The sequence below is a fragment of the Condylura cristata genome, unplaced genomic scaffold (genome assembly GCF_000260355.1).
Source record: "Condylura cristata isolate star-nosed mole 26May11 unplaced genomic scaffold, ConCri1.0 scaffold00011, whole genome shotgun sequence".
Classification (NCBI taxonomy): domain Eukaryota; kingdom Metazoa; phylum Chordata; class Mammalia; order Eulipotyphla; family Talpidae; genus Condylura; species Condylura cristata.
In genome coordinates, this window is record NW_004567112.1 from 1,286,752 (window position 1) to 1,287,736 (window position 985).

Genomic DNA, 985 nt, shown 5'->3' on the forward strand with positions numbered 1-985 from the left:
GAGGCTCCCAGCCAGCGCACAGCCTGGGCTCAGAGGAGGCCCTGGCCTCAGGCGCGCCGGCCCAAAGGGAGTCGGCGGGGACCTGGGAGCCGCTGCGGCCGGAGCAGCGCTGCGGGGGCCGACGCCCCCATTAGCGGGGCAGCAGTGAGCTTGGTCTTCCACTGGTCATTCCCAGAGGCCACCTCGCCACCTCACAGCCGTGCGAGCAGGTGGAGGCCCAAGTGGACACGGGCGCGGAGCACGGGGCAGCAGCGTCTGGGGCGCCAGGGGCCTTGGCGCTCGCTGGACCCCGCCGGCTCAGGCCCAGGGGCGCCTCAGGGCCCGCGCCTGCCCCGCCCCAGGCCGCAGCCGGGCCGGCCAGGAGCTGCCTGGAGGCCGCGGCCAGGGGCTAGAGGCCGACGCGCCGGCCGGCCGTCAGTCCGGGGGATCCCCAAGGGGAACCCCACTTGCCCTGATGAGACGGCAGGAGAAAACCAAACAAGCAGCAACGGGAGAAAGAGCCCCCACTTCCCGGGACCGTGACACGACTAGAGATCAGATGTGGGTTTTCCAAACATTTGCAAATGAAAGCAAAATCACAGGGAATGTGTTGAATATGTATTTTTTATCACTCTTTGATTTAATGAAGATGCTAGAAAACAGATTCTTTCAACTTTCCTGTGAGCTGCTTTAAAATGCATCCTTTAATATAGTTATTAGGGGTGGTGACACAGTGCTGACACAAAGTTCTCTCTGGGGAACAAAGTATTTTCCTCTGTAGGGCTGGAAACTCTTAAAACCCAATTTGCTGTAACAGCTTACAGGAAAAAAAATCAATAGGACGTTTGCAGGCCAAGCTAGCTGTGTGGTGACGGGCTACAGCCCAGACGCCGCGGGGCTGGCGCCCTTGGGTGTCTCACTGTGGAGCGGGGCCGTCGCACCTCAGGGACCGCGCTCCGTCTCAGAGGGGCGCCCGCAGGCGGCGCCCACGGGCGCAGAGACCCAC

At 62.3% G+C, this 985-nt stretch overlaps 1 protein-coding gene across 1 annotated transcript in view; it reads right to left on the bottom strand.

Annotated features, from left to right (window-relative positions):
- DOCK1 (dedicator of cytokinesis 1) overlaps nucleotides 1-985 on the bottom strand; it is a 239,593-nt gene that overhangs the window by 10,526 nt on the left and 228,082 nt on the right. The window contains 1 exon segment of the mRNA XM_012723446.1: nucleotides 641-667. Coding sequence (XP_012578900.1) covers nucleotides 641-667 — 27 coding nt within the window.